Here is an 18,994-nt window from a genome sequence, read left to right on the forward strand (position 1 = left end):
GTATAATTCACAAAAATAAGTTTTCATTCAGAAGAATTCATTTTCAATAAAAAAAAAAAGATTTCTGCAACAGAGTTTCATTATGTGCCAAAACATTGAATTTTCTACAAAATAGTTTAATTTACAACCCGGGAATATAAAACTTTAACAAAATAGTCAAATTTGCATTAAAAAAATTAATTTTCAGGGAAAAACGAATTTACAACCCAATAAAAAAATAATTTTCAACTAAAATTGTGAATCTGCACCCAAAATATGAACTTTTTAGAAATTATTTCTATGCAAAAAGATCATTTTCGACAAAAACCAATTTTAAAGAGATTGCTTGTATCGATAAATAAAACAGATAAATTTATAACCGAATGGAAAAATTTTTATTAAAAAAAAAAGAATTGTCAACCCAGAGGGTCGATTTTATACCAAGAAAGATGAATTTACAACAAAATATATAAATTTTAAACAAAATTAATTTTCAATAAAAAAATTTTTACAAAACAGTTGAATTTCAATTCGAGAATATTAATTTTCAAGAAAATACTTGAATCCTTGAATAAAACAAATTAAATTTTAACGAAACATTAGTATATTGAACCAAAAAATTGATATTCATTCAATGAAGAGGAATTTTTAAAAAACACAAATTTTCAGATAAATACTTAAATTTTCTACTAAACCATTTAATTTTCTATAAAACAGTTTAATTTTCAACAAAAAAGTTCATTTTCAACCGATAAAAATGAAAGTTTTCATTCACACAGTTGATTTTTTAATCAAAAAAGTCAAATTTCTAGAGAAAGATATACATTTTCAAACTCAAAACATAAATAATTAACAAAATAGTCCAATTTTCAAAAAAAAAAAAAAAAAATTTAGTTAAGCAAGAACAAATGTGTTAATAAAATTGTTGAATTTTCAAGGGAAAAAAGAGCTCATTTTTATCAAAACAGTTGAATTGTCTACCAAGAAATATGCCGTTGTAAAAAATTTGTTAAATTAAAAAAAAAGTAATTTTGACTACATCAGCGATTTAACAGGTCAGTTTTTTTCCTAATAGTAGGTGCGCAAATACCCTGAAAGGGCAGTACTAGATTTCCCAAATCAAACATTTTCATGAAAGTTTTTTTTCAAATTTGATTTTTTCATTAATTTTACTTTTCTTTTCCAATGAGCATAAAACGAAAATTATCGTATTTATTCGTGGGCCAACTTTTTCGTTAAAAATAAATGCACGTGGTACATGAACATTAATTTTATTTCAAAGAATTAATTTTTCTATTCTTCCCCTATTTTCCTAATAAATAAAAATATTTCCCGTTTTTAAAAGAATTTACGAAAATTAACTGAAAGTAGTTCAATCAAGTTCGACTACAAATTATTCCAAAAATTGCAGCTTTTCGTCTGTAGCTTGTAAAAGTTTCGCGAAAATTGCCATGTCCGATAAGATGAGTCAGCATTTCAACGAAGGAGAAAGACCCTTCAATCGGTAAGCGATTCAGTTATTTCCAGTCGATTGGCGTCCAACAGCGATATCCACTTTTCAGCGACAAACGGATACCAATGGGTATAAAGTGTGCAGCTACTGAAATCAGGAAAGGTTATTCAATGACGCCAGAGTTTCGTAGATTCGACAAAAACGATTCTTTTCCTGAAAATCACCTTTCGCGTTTCACTGACTTGTGAAAAATCGCCTTTTTTATAGTCTGGTATAGTTCTTATTGTAAGTAAAAATAAGCAACTGATGCGCTGTGAAAAATATTCCAAAGGCTGACCACACTGGGTCTATACTACTTGGATGACAAACTCTCCTTGGTTGTCTGACATACATTGACTGGCACTACTTGTTATATTTTATTTTCGCATCACATACAATGGCTTATACTACTTAACATGTGATGTGTCTGGATTTAAATGCATCGTTCTACTTGACAACCCTTAGAATTATCTTAAATTTACTCCTACCAGACTTTATATTTCTTTCAACTGCTCCCACTTTTTCTGTTAAATTTTTGTAAGAATTCCTTTCTTCCCTGTTATCAAGAAACCTTCCCCTTTTTTCATCAACTAGGTTAAATGCGAACTACATTGCTAGGAACCAATAAGATACTCCTTTGCTGAAAATTAAACTATTTATTAAATAGTTATCTTTCTTGTTTGTAGATTTATCTTTTCGTTTAGGAAATTCGTCCTTTTAGATTGAAAATTCATTTTTCAGATTGAAAATTCATCCTCTTGGATTGGAAATTCATATTTCAACAAGAAAATTCTTTTTTTGTTGTTTAAAGTTGATTCTTTTTAATTGAAATTTCAACTATTATATTTTGCTTTATAATTGACCTGTTTCTGTTAAAAATGTTACTATTTGGTCAAAGAATAACTAAAAAACTGCTTAGTTCGCAAACAATAATATTTTTTCTTGTTGAAAATTCAACCGTTTTTGTAGAAAATTCGCCTTTTTTACTTCAAAATTCACAATTGAGTTAATTTTTTTTTAATTTTCTTTTTATAGCAAGTTCGTCCATTTGGATTAAAAAATCATTTTTTGGATTAAACATTCGTCCCCTTGGATTAAAAATTTATCGTTCGCTAGAAGAGTCATCTTTTTCGGTTGACAATTTTTTTAAATTGAAAAGTCTAATATTATATTTTTAGCCCAGAATTAATCTTTTTTGGTCGAAAATTGAACTATTTTGTTCAAAATTCAACAATCATGTCAAAAAATGATGATGTTAAGTCTTTTTAATTGAAAAGAAGATCAAAGATTTAACAATTTGGTTGGAAGTTGAATTACCCATACAAAAATTCTTCTTTCTATTTTGAAACTTCAACTTTAAAAAAAATTTCCTTTCTGACTTAAAAGTTGCAAGTTTGGCTTTTTGTTTTAAAAATCTGTGGCTTTTTTTGAAATATGAAAAAATGGGTGGAAACCTGAACGACTTTCATAAAAAACATTTTATTTTTACAGCTTGTAGATTCATTTCTTGTGTTGGAAATGTAACTCTTTTGTTGAAAAGTCTTTTTTTTAAATCCATTGTTTAACCGAAAATTCACCTATTCTATTTTTGGACTTAAAATTGATATTTTTTAGTTGAATATCATATTATTTTGTGGATAGTTCGAATTTTTCTATAGAAAATAAATGTTCTTGTGTTAAAAATTCAACTTTTTTGTGACAAACTTATCTATTTTGCTTGAAGGTTTAACTATTTGTTTGCTGATTCAACTGTTTGGTTAAAAATAATTTTTTTTTATTATACCATTTGTTTAAAAATTCATCTTTCTTTGTTAAACATTCAACTATTTTCTTGAAAATGCAATATAATTCAAATTGAAATCTTAGGAATACGCTACCTGTATAAATTTTATTAAAGAGAAAGTATTTCACTATTGTTTCCCAAGATTCGTGAAAAATCGATCTGTTGCTCCTATTTTGAGGGAATTTTGAACATAAAAGTCTGTTGCACTACTTAATAACGCCCATGGCTGACTTAAGAGAAGTTAAACTACTTGAGACGATGTAAGTCTTACTCCAAATGTCTTAGACTACTTCACAGTTGTGTGAGTATGTGTGCTATTTCAATTTACTTTTACTACTTGGTACATTCCTCTCTGTTAAGAGAACTTTCACTATGTCATGCCCTTTAAAGTCTTACTCGAAATTACTTAAACTACTTATTATGCATTGCTTCTGACTTTAAATGATTTATACTACTTCGCAGCGTTTATAAATGACTTAAAATAACTTCTATTAGTTCATACGATACATGACTGACTTCAGAAAATTAACACTGCCAAATACTATTCGAGGCTGATGAAAAATGACTTATACTACTTGATATTCATTGTTTCTAACTTAAAATGCCTAATTGTACACTGCTTAATACTGCCCATGGATTTGTTGAAAGAACCTAAACTATTTCAACTACTTTAGGTCTGACTCAAAATGATTTTTACTACTAGATAAAAATGACGCCTTGTATGTCTGGCCTAAACGTATTGTATTACTGGTTGGAGCTTTAAGCTGACTTGAAATTACAAAGAATGAAAAATTACTTCTAAATATCTTACTCTTTGCTAATAACTTTTTTTGTAAATTTTTGATTTTTGGATATCTTTGTATCAATTTATTCAAAAGAAAGTACATTTAATTTTGATTTTAAATAAAATTTCGTTTTCTTATGTTCAATAGGGTGGTAGGAAAATAAAAAAATTCTGGAATTCGATATCTGCACTACGCGAAAAAGTAGCTTATTGGGATTCTAAAATAGTATATTTAATCCGTAAAAATTCTGAGATAAATAAGGGTAGCGTCAATCCTTCAGATAATATTTTAATTAAATTTATTTATTATTAGAATTTATCGTGTTTATACTTGTAGGAGTTCGGAGCACAGTTTCTTTTTATTTGTAAATAAAGCGCAATATAATGCTTATTAAAAGAATGTTGTGCTGTCTAGATTTTAACGATGTCTGCATATAACATGCTTATACTACTTTTATGATTCTTTCATGTATGTTCGAAGTTGACTTCATCTTTTAATGATTTAAATTGTTTGTTTAAATTATAATAATGACTTTCTAGAAAAAGTATACATGTTTATCAAATTAAATAATTTTTTTGTTTCAGGTGCAAGGAGCCTGAGAGATACAAAAAGGATCTTCCCCCCACAGCTGTGATTATTTGTTTTCATAATGAGGCTTGGTCTGTTTTATTGAGAACGGTACATTCAGTCCTGGATAGATCGCCCGATCATCTAATTCAGGAAATTATCCTTGTTGATGATTTCTCCGATATGCGTGAGTAATATTATCCATAAATACCTAAATTTATACTGATTCAATTTGGTTAATGTCCGAAACAAGAAAAAAAATCGGTTATTTTGAACAAAAATCATCTAATTACAAAGAAGATTTACCATTTCGCAAATTTGTTTTGTGTGAATTCTTGCTTTTTGTCAATAATTCTTATTTTTAATTTAAAAATTCTTTAGATTTTCATATGACCATAGAATTTACAATGATAAACAATTTTTTGTTATGTTATGCCAGTATTTTTGTCTAAAATTTTTATTTTTAATAATAAAATAATTCATTTGAAAAGACTATTTTAAATATTTTAACAATAATAGGATATTTTATCATTCTTCATGGAAGATTGGTTGTTTTGAACTACAAACATTTTACTTCAAAAATTCAACTTACAATTTTAAAAAACTTTAAGTTATATTATGTCGAACAAATGCTGCTTACGTCCTTCTTGTATAATTTGTCTTTATACCCTTTTTTAAAAAACCTCCCTTTTTCTCATTTTAAGCCTTATTACAAACTCTATTAATAGAAGCCAATAAGAAAAATTAACTATTTTTGGTTCAAAGTTCATTTGTTTTTGGTTGAAATGTCATCTCATTGACGAACAATCATCTTTCTTTGTTCAAAATAAATTTTTTTGTTAAAAATGTAACTATCTGCTAAAAAAATCGTCTTTTTGGCTTGCAACTTCAGCATGTTTGTTGAAAATGCACTCTCTTTTGTTGAGGTTTTGTTTAATACTTTTCTTTTTAAATATAGAAAACTCTTCCTGATGAATTTAGCATTTATATTTCTTGGCGGAAAGATTATCTTCATTGGTTGAAAATTCATCTGTCTTGGTTCAAAATTACCTTTTTTGTTCAAACTTAAATTGTCTTCTAAAAACTTCGTCTTTGAACCTTGAATATTCGACCCTTTGAATTGAAAATTTATCTTTTTTGGAGGAAAAATCATCTTTTTCGATTAAAAAGTAACTTTTTTAAAATTTAGAATTGATATTTTCAGGTTTAAAAGCCTAAAACTATATTTTTGGTTAAAATTTATACTTTTTAGCGAGAATTATTATTTGGTTGAAAATTTAATTATTTTTTGAAAAACTAAACAATTGTTTTGAAAGTTCATTCTTTTTGGTTGAAAATTAATCTTTTTGCTTGAAGGTTCATAGTTTCGTACTGAAAATGAAATTGTTTGGAGAATTTTATTTCTTGGGGGGGGGGGGGGGGGCGTAATCTTTCAACTTTCGTTTCGAAATTAATTTTTTTGATATAAATTGAGATTTCAAGGTTAAAACTGGAATTTTTTGTAGAAAATCCTTTTTTTTTAATAAAAAATTCAAATATTTCGTTGAAATTTCATTTTTTGTGTGTGGAAAATTAACTTTTTTGGTGAAAATTCATATACGTAGGTTGAAAATTAATTTTTTTTGTGAGTTTTACGCTGAAATATTTTATCAAAAATTAACTTTATTCTTAAAGCTTCATATTTTCGGGTAGGAAATCGAATTTTTTGTAGAAAGTTCTTGTTTGCTCAGTCCGAAATGCAACAATTTTTTTTTTAATTTCTTTTTTTTTTGTTGCAAATTCAACGATTTTAATTAAAAATTTAATTATTAAATTTAAAATGAACTATTTTTGTGAAAAATAATATTTTTGGGTTACAAGTTCCAGTGTTTTGTAGAAACTTTACCTTAATAGTAAAAAAATACAACAATTTGGTTGAAAATTCAACAAATGGGTTCCCTTATTATTTTTCTATTATCGTGAAAAATCACTTACTTTACCCTGTTTTATGAGAATTTTGGTCTATAAAGTCTTAAATGCGAGAGACCACTCTAAAGTAGATAATAAATCTACAGTGGCTAAAATGTTTAATTACAAGCACAAATATATGTTAAATAATAAAGTTTTATTCTATATAATTTACACATATAGTATCTTAAATATTAATTAAAGATAATTACCCATTAAACTCAAAATTAGTATTTTTAATTAACTATTAGGGGTCAAAATCACCTGGAAAAAAAGTTATGATATGTTTGAACCATAAATTAACTATTATCTACTGTAAATTCACTATCTACTGTAATGCGATCAATCCAGCCAGATTATTAAAGAAGATTAATTTATAATTCTTGACATTTATATTTATAAACGAAAGGATAGTTGTAGGTAGACCCAATCACTTTTGATTAAAAATGCTATATTGGTCTTTTTAACTACTTCCTTTATGACAGTCCTGACCTACGCCCTAATCACGCTCGTTTCACCATTTTAAAATTAAGTGTGTTTAAGAGGACCAAATAGGAAAGGGACTCTAAAAAGAGAAACAAAGATTAATTATGGTTGCGTCGTGGTGGAAGCGGGTTTCCGGAAGTGGGTTATTCAAACCCTTAAAAGCTCCAGATAAGCCTGTTGGACTGGCCGGAAGCGAGCCTCATAAACATACTTATCCCCACCTCTCACCATGGTGGTTCCATTATGGAAACCAAAGCTGACCAACCGCTGCCTGATTCTGTTATCTTCCAAATGAGATAATAAAATCTCGACTTCTTTAATCTTTTTACTCTACCTCTGTCTTATTTATTGTTCATCTGTAGAATTTAGACACCCTATTTGAAAAATGAAAAAAAAAGTTCATGTAGGCTCCTTGAATCTACAAAAAAGGGTTTCGTAGCCTATTAAGTCGTTAATTAAGTCATTCAAACATCTTCCCCACTCTCTCTACATTCCCCTACTTACCTCCCCTCGTTTCAGGCTTTGCACCCTCCTCGAACTTCTCCCTTCTTTACTTCCCCCTCCTCTTCGTTCCCAAGCAAACATTTCCGTTTCCTCTGCTATCCTTCCCCAGTTCTCCATTCCCCTCCCTCACTTACTTTCATTTCTAAACGTTTTTCATACTTTACCTTACTTACAGTCACTTTTCTTCCTTGATTTTCCCTCACTTTCACTACTTCCCTTCCACTTATTACCTCTCACTACTTGCAGTGACACTTCCATTATTTCTCGATACATCCCTTTCCCTTTCTTAATTCCATCACTTCTACTACCTTCCCTTCCCTAATTTCCACACATTTTCTAACTTCACTCAATTACTCGCTCCTTACTTCCCGTTACATTCTTATCCGCATTTCACTACATATCCTCCTTCCCCGGTCCTCTATTCCCCTCCCCTACTAACTTTCATTTCTAAACATTCCTCATACCTTACCTAACTTAGAGTGACTTTCTTCTCATGCTTTCGCCTCACTTCAAATACTTTCACTCCACCCGCTACCTTCCACTACTTCCTACCCGTCTGTCATTTCTGGATACTGCCCGTTCCCTTTCTTAATTTCCGCTGTTTCCGCTACTTTCCCTCCCCTTATTTCCACTCCTTTTTCTTACTTTACTAAATTACTATCCCCTTACTCTCCCTTCCTTCTCCTATCCTCATTTGTCCAAATTTGCCTAATTTTCCACAACTTCCCCTACTTATCATCCTCTCCCGGTTCTCCATTCCTTTCCCCTATTTATTTTCATTTTCTATGCTTTAGCTCACTTATAGTGACTTCCCTCCCTTGCTTTCCCCTCATTTTCACTATTTACCCTCCACGTATTACCTCTTACTACTTCCAGTTACGCTCCCATCATTTTCCGATACTTTCCTTTCCTTCTCTTAATCTCCGTTAATCCGCTACTTTGCCTTTCCCTACTTTCCCTTTTCCTACTTTCCCCATCCTTTTCTTCTCATTTCCTTCATTCCCCTTCTAAAATTTCCCGCAACTTGTCCTACTTACTTTCCCATAATTTCCCTATATTTTTTATCCCTCATTTAATTTCTTTTACTTCTACTACTCCTCCTCCCCTCATATTACTCCATTTTCAAAGAAAGAACAAATTTTTACGTAATAGTTGAATTATGAAACGAAAAATGTGAATACTCAAAAAATATGCAATCTGTATTCAATGCTTTGCATTTTTAACAAAATAGTTAAATTTTCAGTTTGCAAAAAAAAATTACAACAACAAAAATTAATTTTCAACTAAAATTTTGAAATATTAATAAAAAAATAACTTTTAAGCAGGTAGTTGAACTTTATAGCAAGGAGTTGAATTTTCCATATCAATAAATGAATTTTCAACGAAAAATATAATATTTAATTTTTAATAAAAAAAATTTCATTTAAAAATAATGTTAACCAACAAAAACAAATTTTTCACGAAATACTTGACTTCACAACTAAAACAGATTACTTTTAAATTAAATAGTTGCATTTTAACTAAAAAATGAATATTCTTAAAAAAAGCACGAATTTTGGACAAAATAAATAAATTTCTAACTAAATAGTTAAATTTTGTACCAAATTGATGAATTTTTGAGCACAAATACCAATATTCTATTGACTAATTGAATTTTTGACAAAATGTTCATTTTCATTAAAAAAAAAGATTAATTTTTAACCAAAAAGATTAATGTTCAAGAAAAAAAATTGTACATAAGATACTCATTTTTTCATCAAATTGTTTAATTTTTAGACGAAAATAAGAAATCTTAACAAAGCAGGTGAATTTACAATTAAGAAGTATGAATTTTTAAGCAAATTCATAATTTTTCAACAAAATGATCCAAGTTTGGACAAAGAAAGATCAATTTTTAACCAAAAATTGTATAGTAGACTTTTTAACCAAAAAGAATGAACTTTAACAGCAAATAATTTGATTGTCTTATTGATTCATATTGATTCAGGCCGCATTTAAGTCGAGAAATTGAAACAAGAGTAAAACAGCGAAAAGACTAAGAAGCCTGCGATAAATAAATGTGAATTTTGATAACTCACAGAAAAAAAGATAACAATTTTAATAAACATGGGAATTTATTTTTAGTATTTTGAAAATATTACGCTGAAAAATTGGAATTTTTTATTTAGCAAATATTTTTGACCATTGCAATCAACTTTTTTAGCAAAAAAGGGGATTGAATTATTAAAAGGTAAATAATTATTTTGCTTCTTGAGCAATTGTTTAATTTTCAATTATTTTGAATGAATCGTTGTCAATAAAATAATTTAATTTGCAAACAAATAATAATATCTTCAACGGAAAAAATTATTTCGCATTTAAGTGGAAAAACAAGAAAAAGAGGAGAGTAGGGGAAATACTGTGAAGCCTGCGATAAATGAATAGGATGTTGATAAATTATTGACTAAAGAATAACATTTCAAACAAACATTAAAATATATTTTTAATACTTAAAAAATCTTAGGCTAGAAAACTAAAAGTTTGTTTAAAAAACATTTTTTCCCTTCTACCTTTTTTTCATTTTGAACTTGAAACTTTTAAATTCGAACTACATGTAAGTTTAATATTTGGAACAATATTTGTGAAACTAAAACACATTTTTCAAACTATTTACACTATTTTTTTAGTGATTGCGAGGCATTTATTTTATTAAAAATTGAATAGCTTTTGTAATAATTTTTTAATTTTTAATTAATAAAAAATAAAAATAAATGTAGATTTAAGGTAGATTTTTTATCTCGGATTTCAATTATCCTGGTTCCCTCTTCATTAAAAAAATTAAGGTTTTTTTGCAGTCTAATCCGAAACTTTATTTCATCGTTTATCGATTTTAAAATAATCTCTTTCTATTCATTGTTCTTTCTTCTTTCAATTCTTCTTTTATGAGGTTTAGCACTTTGAATATCCCCTTTTAGAATTTCCATATCTACATACTTTCAAAATTATTCACTAATATTACTGTGTGTATTATGCGACTTCTGTCATAGCAGCGACAAAATAGAATTAATTAGGTGAACGTAATTGGATGGTTGTGAGAATAGTCGGCATTCCCTTTAATTAAATTAGAAGGGAAAAACCGAATCTATGAAATAAAAGGACAGATTTGAACGAAGGATTAGAAGGTTTAATTTATTTCTTCCTTCGCAAAAACCAACTGTTTCATTAAATTCCAGACATTCAATTAACTTAATTGAATTGATTGATTCAATTTTGCAACTGGCATTATCACCGTGTTAATAATGTTATAAGGCAACACAAAATATCATCAATCATAAAATTTATTATTTTACGAAAGTAATCTACTATTTCGAATTTTATACTAATTTTTCCTATTTCCCTCTTTCTTCTTTTTAAATAGAATTCCTCATTTTCCACCTATTTTTAAAAACAAATTCCTTTTTTTATTTTTGCTTAAATACGAACTATTTAGTTTAAAATTCAACTACTTGGTTAAAATTTGCAATGCTTGGTTGAAAATTAATTTTGATGGATGGTTAAGCTCTTTTGATGGAAATTCTAGTTTTCGTGCTTAAAAATCAACTATTTTGTAGAAAATTCGTCTTTGTGGTATCCTAAATTTTTTTTTTTCTGAAAATTAAGTTTTTCCATTTGCAGATGAAAATTAATCGTTTTTAGTTGAAAAATCAATTATTAAATATTTTTTTGAGAGTTCATCTTTTTTTTCGTTGTAAATTTAATTGCTACATTTTTTTATTAAGTATTCGGCTTTGTTGGCTAGAAACTCAACTACTTGGGTAAAAGTGGACGTACTTCCGTAAAAACTTAACTATTTTGTTAAAAACTAATTTTATTTGTCGATAGTTTAAATATTTTCTTGACAAAACTTGTTTTGTTAATAATGAGGTTTCTCAACTGAAAATTTAATGCTTCCATTTCCGGCTAAAAAATTGATCGGTTTTAGTAGAAAATTTTCGGGTTTAAAATTCAACTCTTTTTTAGGAGAATTCAATTTTTGGCTTCAAAATTAAATAATTTAAAAAAATTTTAATTCTAGTTTCGAAAATTGAACTATTTTGTTAAAAACCCACTTTTTTAGAAACTTCAACTATTTGTTTAAAAATCTATCAATTTTGTTAATGATTTAATTGTTGTTTCCAAAATTCAACGAGTTTTTTTAAATTAAATTTTTTGGTCTAATACTTATCCGTTTTATTGAAAAATCGTTTTTTGTACAAATTCATTTTATTGGTTCAAGATTGAACTATTTTCATAAAAATTCAACTGCTTCATTGAAAGCTATACTATTTTATTAAACCTTTATTGTATTATTTGTAGATTTAACTATTTTGTTGATTTTTTTTTAATTAAAATTTGGTTGAAATAGTACTTTTCGTCGAAAATTTTTCTTTCATGCTTGAAAATTTTATTAGTTTAGTAGAAAATTAATTATTTTGGATTGAAAATTTAACTGTTTTCTAAAAAAAATCGTGTTTTTGGCTTCAGAATTCAACTATTTTTTTTAAAAAACCGTATTTTTTTCTTAAAGCTGCAACTTTTTTGTTTTCAATGCAGATGTTTTAAAAATGATAATTTTTTGTTTTAAGTTCAACTCTTTGTTTGAAAATTCAACTGCTTGGTTAAAAATTTCACAATTTTCTTGAAAATTTAGTTAGTATTTTCAAGAGTTGAATCATTCTGTTAAACAGTGATATTTTTTATTCAAAATTTTACTTTATTCATGGAAATTTGTTTTATTCTAATTAACTGTTTAACTGTAATTATTTTTGATTGAAGTTTAATCTTTTTTGTTTGAAAATTCGACAATATGGTTGAAAAATTTTTTTAGGTTCAAATCTAAACTCTTATTTTCTCGTTGAAACAACAATTGTTTGGTTAAAAATTTAACTAATTGGTTGAAAAATCGTTTAATTAGCTTAAAAATAATTTTGTCGACTGATAATTTATCCATTCCATTTTTGCAATTAATTGATCTTTTTTAATTAAAAATTCAACTAAATTTTGGACAATTTATCTATTTTGTTAAAAAGCCATCTTGAATAATATTTTTTTAATTAAATTACTATTTTCTTGATTTTTGCTTGAAAGTTAATTTTTTTCACTATAAGTTTCATTGTTTTATTCTTCCAAGTAAATTAATCGACTATTTTGTTGAGAATAAAATATATTTTGGCTTGTATTATTTAATGTTTCGTATATAAATTAATATTTTACCTCTATATTAATATCATATTTTTCTGAAAAAAGATCTCTAAACTGATCTAAACTGTTTTTGTTGATTTTTATTATAATTCTGTTTATGATCTCTTTTCTGATTCTTATTTTGAATATTATTTTAACTTTTGTAATTTGCTTCATCATTTTTATTATTATCTTTATCAAAACTGCTTAATTGTTGACCTCTAATTTTAGATTTTGCTAGTTCTGTTTCCCATTCTCATCCCAAAATTTATAATTCCGAATAATTTGAAAAAGCGTTTCTTGCAATTTAAATTTTATATTCAATTCTCAAATTTTCATAAGTCTTTCTTAATTGCCATTCTAGGCTTGGACGTGGCATTAAATTTTCGAATACTTGTTTAATTTCTGCCACGAAGGCGTGAATATCTTGATCTTTTTTCTCGTGAAAAAATTTTCTTTGATTTTTTATGATTTCTGAGTATCTTACGTTTTAATATACATTTTTAAATTTTGGGATAAATTGGTCCAAATTTTGCCAATTACTGATTTCCTTTGCACCGGTTTCGGTAAGGAGTAACCGCCACCTTGACCACTGTTTCTATTATTTGTTATTCTTTTTTTGTACCTGTTAACGCGCGCCTTTCCTCGTTAAATTCTAAATTGTTTTCTTCCAAATGAACGGTATTTTATATATATCGTGGCTCATTACTTTGATTGAACAAATTTTGCGTTGTATTTAAAATTCTATCCATTTTATCATTAAAATTTTTATTTTCTTCTGGAAGTTCTTTTATTTTCATTTTATCTCTTTTATTCTCTTCAAAAACACTTAATTCTTCTGCACTATTTTAAAATTCATTATTACTTTTTAAAAACGAATCTATTTCAAAAATTTAATCATGGATTTTCGCGTTCTCTCTTTCCTGCCTTTTTCCTTCTATTCGATGTCTTTCGCGACCTATCTTGCTTTTTCTGCTTTTTTTATCGAAAGAAAAATCCTTTTTCAGAAAAGATTTAAAAAGATTTTCAGGGATTTAAAATATTTTAGATTACTTACAGAAAATTCAAAAAAATTTTAACTCACGTTACAAAAAGTGAAAGATTTCGTAGAATTTCCAAAATTTGAAAAGATTTTCAAATATTTTTTGTATTTTTTTATATTCACCCTCAATTTTTATTAATTTATCCTTGATTATTTTTTATTCTCTTGTAATCTTCTAAATTTACTCAACTTCAATCTAATGGAGTTTTAAATTTTTTTGTTAAATTCATCTTCGAATGCCCTTTTAATTTTTCTAATTTTTCAGCTTTATTTTTTATGAATTTCATCGGATTCTTCTCAATTCCCTTAATTTCTTCTAAATTCACTCAAATTTTAATGAAATTAATGGATTTTTTCGAATTTTTGCCATTTTTCTAATCCATTAAAATTCTCTTAAATTATTTTGTAATCATTAGTCACTTTTTCAAGCAATTAGTAGGGTTTTCAAAGATTCGATGTGATTAAAAATTTTTCTTTAAAATTTTCCATGAATTCTTATTAATTTACCCTGAATTGTGTAAAAATTTTTAGAATTTCCTTAAATTTGTTTAAATTAATTTCTTCTAAATTAGCCAATTCAACTTAAGTTAATCGATTTTTTTTAATTTTCTTATTTATGAAATATTCTAATTCCATTGATTCCTTAGTGTATTCAGCTTGATTTTTTTTATGAATTTCATAAAATTTTTCTCATTTCGTTTAGTTCTTCTAAATTCTCTGAAATTTTACTGAATTAAATTCATTTTTTTTATAATAAAAAAGTGTCCAATCCATTTAAATTCTTTTAAATTGTTTTGTAGTCAATAGTAACTTTTTTAGTCAGAAATTAGTAGAGTTTCAAGAATTTGAAGTAATAAAAACTTTTTTCTTGGAATTCACCATGAACTCTAATTAATGTATACTGAATTCTGTCAGTTTCTTCGGAATTCTCTTCATTTTTAAAATTCTTATTAATTCTTATAAATTTTCTAAATTCTGACTAATTTAATGGATTTAAAAAAAATTTAAGTTTTTATTTAATTTATCCTGAATTTTTTTAACCTTACCTTCAATTCTCAGAAATTTCATCAATTTCCTTTGTATTTTTCTAAGCTCATTTCAAAGTTACTAAATTCAATTAAGCCTTTTCATATTCAAAATTTTTTAAAATACATTTGCATTTTTTAATTTACCTTGGATTTTCATGAACTTCATCGAATCCTTATAGTTTCCCTTAAATGTTTGAGGGCAGGAGAATTTTTGTTTCCAAACATATCATATCATGAGTATAAAAATTTGTTGCCAAAAACTGATGGTACAAAACGTCACAAAAATGTTTTAAACTGAAATTGACAAGAAATTCTACTTCAAAAACTACACTTTATAGGGTTAAAATATGATTTTTTAAATGATAAATATTTTACACGCCGTTTTATTATCTGGAAAACAATTATTTTATTTACGAAATTTATATTAATTAATGATTTTAAACATTTGTGAACGTTTTAGACCCTAGAAGCACGATTTAACACTATTTTAGAAAGTCATGAATGTTATTTCAATTACTAGAAATTACTATTTTTTATGTTATAATGAATGTACTGGTTAACTTCAAAAAAATACTTAAATTTCCTTTAAAAATGACTCTATATTAATTTTAATTAATCCCACGTTTCTAGCATTCTTTTTGGCTATTTATTTATGAATTCTTCTGCGCCAGAAGAAACCAACAAAACTATTTTTTAGAAGGAAATCTTTTGAAAATAATAAAAATTACAAAATTTAATTATAATCGATACAAATCATCTGATCTACTATATGAAGGAAGTAATTTATCTGAATTATTTAATAACGACTATAATTTCAACAAAATCGGGACTCCAGAAAGTTTGTCTACAATGAAAGTTAGAGAATTTGATTTACAATGATAAAATTTGTAAAAGGTGAAGAATTTTTTGAATCACTGTTTACTTTTAACGAAACAACAATTCTATAGATAACGCGCTTTGGTAAGCAGACAAAGCTCGGTTATCCACCCAATCCCTTTACACTGTCCATAGTTACCTAAAGCCCCAATGGCGACTCAGGATTAGAGTTTGGTGTGCGCATAAACCTATCTACTATAAGTAAATTACGTTGATCTACTTATTGCGATCCACTCTATCGTTAGATGACAGCTTCTCTATATACCTTAATCTAATTATTGTTACAAAAACTTCAGACTTTTTTGCTTTATTTTGTTCCATGATCCGTAAAATGCTGTGCTACTATATGGTCTGTTACAGACAGTGTTGGGTAAGGTACCTTTTCGTCAGTAACTAATTGCAGTCACTAGACAAATTAACTTTCAGTTACCTGAAAGGTTACTTTTTACACTTCCCTGATACGAAAATTTAACAAGATAAATAATTCAGGGAGCTTTCACATATTACGTAACGTTATTCTCGATTTTTTTCGCAGTTACGTAAAATATAATAGACGTTTTCTAAGTGAAAATATCTTGTCTGCGAACCACGACCTTGAAGAAGAACGCATGCCGCTATAAAAAGAGCGCATGCCGCTATATATGCGCATGTTGCATTCTGAGTATAAGAGTGAAGGATGGAGAGAAAGAGAGCCAGCGAGAGAGGGGGGTAGGAAGTGGTGACGTAAAGCACGAGAGAATGTGGCGAGAGGGCGAGCAGTGGAAGAAGCGAAGGAGGGATTAAGATTAGGGGGTGCAGGGTGACTGCTGGACCCGGTAACCTGGAAAGCAGGGAATTTTATAAGACCAGAAGAACCCGGGAAATGACAGTGAATTTATTTTTTTGACAGGGAATTTTACAAAAATTGTATTCTAAAAATTTTGTCCAATCTTTGATTTCAACCGTTTTTTGAAATAATTTTTTAAATTGTGATGTGTACCAATTATGATATCATTCGGTTTAGAACGCTTCATTCAAAAATCTTTTACTTTAAAAATTTTCCATTTTAGATTTTTAATTTTTAAGCATATATTTTAATTTAAAGAATTAAAAAATGCAGATTCAAAGGCTTAAACAATTAAAAACAAGAAGCTTTTAGAATCAAAGATTTTTACTTTAAGAATGAAAAAGTGAATAATTATTGATTTTACAAGCCGATTCGGAATCAGTTCACAATTTTAGAATTTCCAGATTTTAACGTTAAAAATTAAACTGTTTCAATTTCAAAGTCCTATTAGTTAAATGAATGTGAAAGCCTGATTGAAAATCTATTAACTATTTTTACACTTGAAACATCTTCAAAATAATATATTTATCATCAAAGGATTTTATTAAATTAAAAATATTATTTCAGTCAAAAAGATTCCATTTTAAAACCATTTAATTTGAAATTTTTCAATTAAGAAAAAAAAACAATTATGTAATATTAATAAATGTCTCACGTTTAATATAAAATCATTGATTATAAATAAAATATTCTAAAACTAACAAGAAAACTAAGCGTTAAACGTTGCAATTTTAATTGTTCCATTTAAAACCAATTAATTTGTAAGTTTTAAGAATTTTAAAATGCTTTAGAAGAATATATAACATTTCCTACAAAAATTGAAAATGATTTTTAAATTTCCAAAAATAAATTTGGAGAGAATATTTGAAAAAACCTAGAAAAATGTACAAAATTATCAAAAATGAATGACCAAGATTTTAGGGGAATTTTCTTCAATTTGGCAGGATTAAAAAAAATGTTTAGGAAAAATTCGAATCATTTTTAAAGATTTTTTAATTTCCGAAAAAATAATAAACATTTTTTTTAAATTTCAAACAACATGCGTATGTCTAATAGATTTTAAAATAAAGTTTTGAAGCATTTTAAGGATTTTAAAACTATTTAAAATAAAAATAACTTTTAATTTAAAAAGTGTTAAGGTTATGAACAAAATGAGCATTGAAAATGATAACTTGGATTTATGTTTTCGGAACCGAATCTGAATCTTGAACTCTATAATTGAAAAAAGTTGAAAATTTTCTATTTGGGAGTTTAATTGCATTTAATTTCAAACTGTTCGGTTGAAAAGTGTTAGTAGCTTCCATTTTACATGTGTAAATTATTGAGAATTTGAATACGAAATTTTTTTTTAAAATACTTTTAAACTGTAGCTTTCAGAGATTAATAATCAAGAGTTTCACTTTGAGTGATTTAAATTGCAGTTCAGTTTTTATTACTTTAAACAGAAAAATCTTTAGCTTTCGAGTTTGAATATTAGAATTTCATTGACCGTAAAAAATGTTTGAGAGTCAGGTTTTGTTTTTTGACTTCATACCGCTGCAAAAGAAGTTATCACTTCAAAAAAAGTTTCTAGGGATGAAGTGTCATGTAAAAATAAATAAAACCGTATTTCGATGAAGCTTTTAAAATCTTCATTAGCCACCAAAATATTAAAATTACTTACAAGAAAAGAAGTATTATCAGTTTATTTTTAAACTTATAAACATATAAATTTAATAAGATTCTTGAGAAAATTAGAAATGGTTTTTTTAATACTTCAGGTGGAGGAGTGTAAAAGATTTTTTTTAAACATTTATTTTACAGGATTTTACAAAACATTAGGAAAAATTCGATTCAATTTTTTCTTAAAGTTCATTTATCAAAATAAAAAAGCATGGCAAATTTTTCCATAATTCATGAGAAAATTCTTTTATCAATCCTTTCTTTTTTAAACCTTCTAAAATTTTTAAATTATTTAAATTTTTCGTAGTTTTTTCATATTCTTTAAGAATAAAAAATTCTTTTAATTTTTCCTAGGACATCAAAGAATTTTTTTCATTTGCCTGAAACCTTGCAAAATTCCTAAAATATCTTATAAGTTTTTATTATGTTTTATTCGTTTTAAAACTTCTGAATATCTCTTACACTTACTTAAAGCTGTTCTAAAATTATGTATCATGACAAAATTTTTCTGCAAAACCTTTCAAATTCTTTCCCAAAATTTTCCAAAATTGTAGAAAATAATTTAAAATGTTGAATTGTCTGGAAGTCTTCTGTAATCTTCTCCTACAAATTTAGAAATCGTTAAAAATTAAAATTATTCTTTTAAAATTAAACTTGAATCGTTTAAAATTGTCCCGGAAATATTTAAAAATAGGCGAACTTACAACAACAACAAAAAAGAAGAAAATTGCCACTAAATTGTTGAACTTTTTAGTCAAAAGGACGAATTTTCTAGGAAACACTTGAAATTTTCTAACTGACAATATGAATTTTCAATA

General features: G+C 26.7%; 1 protein-coding gene across 1 annotated transcript in view; it reads left to right on the top strand.

Moving 5' to 3' along the window:
* The window catches only part of LOC117175116 (putative polypeptide N-acetylgalactosaminyltransferase 9), a 524,817-nt gene that overhangs the window by 419,897 nt on the left and 85,926 nt on the right, over positions 1-18,994 (top strand). Inside the window, exon 6 of the mRNA XM_033364686.1 lies at positions 4,624-4,793. Coding sequence (XP_033220577.1) covers positions 4,624-4,793 — 170 coding nt within the window. The remainder of the gene's footprint in view (positions 1-4,623; positions 4,794-18,994) is intronic.

This window comes from Belonocnema kinseyi, chromosome 6 (genome assembly GCF_010883055.1).
Source record: "Belonocnema kinseyi isolate 2016_QV_RU_SX_M_011 chromosome 6, B_treatae_v1, whole genome shotgun sequence".
In the NCBI taxonomy this organism is placed as follows: domain Eukaryota; kingdom Metazoa; phylum Arthropoda; class Insecta; order Hymenoptera; family Cynipidae; genus Belonocnema; species Belonocnema kinseyi.